The 2,500-nt window shown below is 47.3% G+C and overlaps 1 protein-coding gene across 1 annotated transcript in view; it reads right to left on the reverse strand.

Annotated features, from left to right (window-relative positions):
• LOC113812783 (glycine, alanine and asparagine-rich protein-like) overlaps nt 1-2,500 on the reverse strand; it is a 4,457-nt gene that overhangs the window by 1,739 nt on the left and 218 nt on the right. Inside the window, exons 3-5 of the mRNA XM_070140670.1 lie at nt 1,776-1,869; nt 1,141-1,181; nt 1-1,013 (exon numbers count right to left, since the gene is read on the reverse strand). The exon at nt 1-1,013 is cut by the window's left edge and continues 674 nt beyond it. Of these exons, the coding sequence (XP_069996771.1) occupies nt 1-1,013; nt 1,141-1,181; nt 1,776-1,869 (1,148 nt within the window). The remainder of the gene's footprint in view (nt 1,014-1,140; nt 1,182-1,775; nt 1,870-2,500) is intronic.

Consider the following 2,500-nt stretch of genomic DNA (forward strand, 5'->3'; position numbering starts at 1 on the left):
TGGATTATTTGGTCACCGTTGGTATAAGTGACCTGATCAGTAAAGCCATTTTGATTACCATCGGTATAACTGATTTGGATATTTTGATCGCCATTCCCGTGGCTGTCATGGCTGCTTTGCCCATCGTTTCCGTAGCTAATCTGTGCGTCTTGGCCGTCGCTGCCGTAGCTCGTCTGGACGCTGCCGAAGCTGATGTGGCTCGACTGGCTGGCGCTGCCGTAACCACTTGTTGAAGTCGAAGCAGTCTGGCCAAGCCCGCCGTAGCCGACGAAGCCTCCGCCCACACTGCCGGACCCATAACCTGCCTGGCCGCCCGCAGCGTGGGCCATGAGCCCCGACTGGCCATAGGTTCCCCGGCCACCGTGACCGCCGTACCCCTTCGCCTTGGCCATGGCGACGGCGGCCGCAGCCTCGGCTCGGGCAGCGGCTGCGACCGCTCCGTTCAGATCGCTGACGGCAAGCTGCTGCTGGAAGCTGAGGCTGCTGGAGATCTGCAGAGCCTGCCAAGCCATGGCGTCCTGTGCGGCCCGCACGGCCTGCGCGGCTTGGAGAGCCTGCTCCGCCTGAGCCGTGACGGCCTGGACCTCCGCTTGGGCCGCGTCCAGCTGGCGGATCAGGGAGAGGGCCTGCGAGTACACGCTCTCCGCCGACGCGGCTGCCATCGTGGCTTTGCCCGCCAGGGAAGACTCCGAGAAGAAGGCCGCCTGGGCGCCCTGGAGAGCCTGGGTAAGCTGAGCCACGTCAGCCTTCTGCTGGTCTGCTGCCTTCTGAGCCACCTGTGAGGCCGCTGATGCAGCCTTGGCCGCCTCTCCCGCCGCAGCAGAAGCCGCAGCTGTAGCAACAGTCTTCAGCCCCGCGGCAGCAGCAGTGGCCTCCGCCGCGGCCTGGTTGGCTGCCTGCGAGACGCCCTTGGAGTGCTGGCCTCCGGTGCCCGAGCCCACGACCAGGTACCCCAGGGCCCCGCCCCCTGCGCCGTCGCCGTGTCCACTGCCGCCGAGGGAGCCTCTCTTTTCCTTCAATAAATAAATAAATAGGATTCGCTTAGATGTCACACTATGTAAATTAATTTTAAAAAACCGAAAGTGTAATCTTGAATATTCAAAAAAATACAGATAATTCTTACGGAACTTATATACTTGCCCTTTGAGTTTCTTCAGTAGAGTTAGCTGCTGCCGCCAACCCTGTAGCAACGGGAATTAAAGAAAGTTTTAATTAAAGATCCGAAACTGTAGTAAAACAACATCAATGGTCGTTTGAAAGGGGTAATCATAACGGTATAAAAAGGTAATAACAATAAGAATTCAATCTCTGTTAACGTTATCGACATAAATTGTCCTTATTATCATTATCATTGTTATCATTATCATTATAATAATATTGATAACAATTATTCATTTACAATAGTTATCATGGTCACTGTTATTATTTGTTATTATTATCATTATCATTATTATCAACATTATTAATATTACTACTACTACTACTACAGCTGTTACTTTTACCATTATTATTATCTTTATCACTATCCTCAATGCTATTATTATGATCATTATTATAATTACTATCATTCTGATTATCAATACTATTATCATTATGATAGCTAATGGTACTGCCATCACTACCTCTACAAGTACTATTATTATGATTGCTGTTGTCCTTATCATTAATAAAATCGTTATCGTTATCATAATCGTCATTGCCATCCATACCATCGCAATCATGATAATCAAGAATGATATCTAATTTACTATAATCACTAATTAATAATTTCGCACCAGCACAGAAGCAGAGAGTTATCAAAATCCTTATGACCGCCATGATTCCAGAAGTGAAGATGCCATCAGCCTTTTCGAATCCAGGTTTATATACCTTCTCGAAAACGAGTTACCAGATAGCACATTATTTTTTATTTTTTGATTTTCTTTTGTTCCCTATTGTGTGCTAATGTCTGATCATCTTATTCTCGGCGATGCTGAAGCAATCAGATATAAGAGAGAGAGAGTGATGAGCACTTAATGAAAAGATTTTCGGAAAGTTATTACAATGACTGGGTGTTGTAACGTTCGGCCACCTTTGTGTGAGGGCGAGAGAGGCGCACCTTGTACTCGGGTGTGTTACAATATCGAAGGTTCCAGAAAATAATACCGTAACATGAATAGAGATGGTCTGAATGCCTTAACTCGTACGTACATTATACACACGAGTGGGTGCACATGCCATGCGTGCACAGACCACTCCGTACATGTGTTACTTTTATATACGTATAGGCATACGCTCACAAACACATACACTCACACATATACTCACACACACATACACTCACAAACACACACACACTTACAAACACAAACACGCACTCACAATCACACACACACAAACACTCGCACCCACATTCACACAGACACACACTCACAAACACACAAAAACACGCACCCACAATCGCACACACGAACACTCACAAACACACAAACACACACACACAAACACACACACACACAAA

Source organism: Penaeus vannamei, chromosome 27 (assembly GCF_042767895.1).
Source record: "Penaeus vannamei isolate JL-2024 chromosome 27, ASM4276789v1, whole genome shotgun sequence".
Taxonomy (NCBI): domain Eukaryota; kingdom Metazoa; phylum Arthropoda; class Malacostraca; order Decapoda; family Penaeidae; genus Penaeus; species Penaeus vannamei.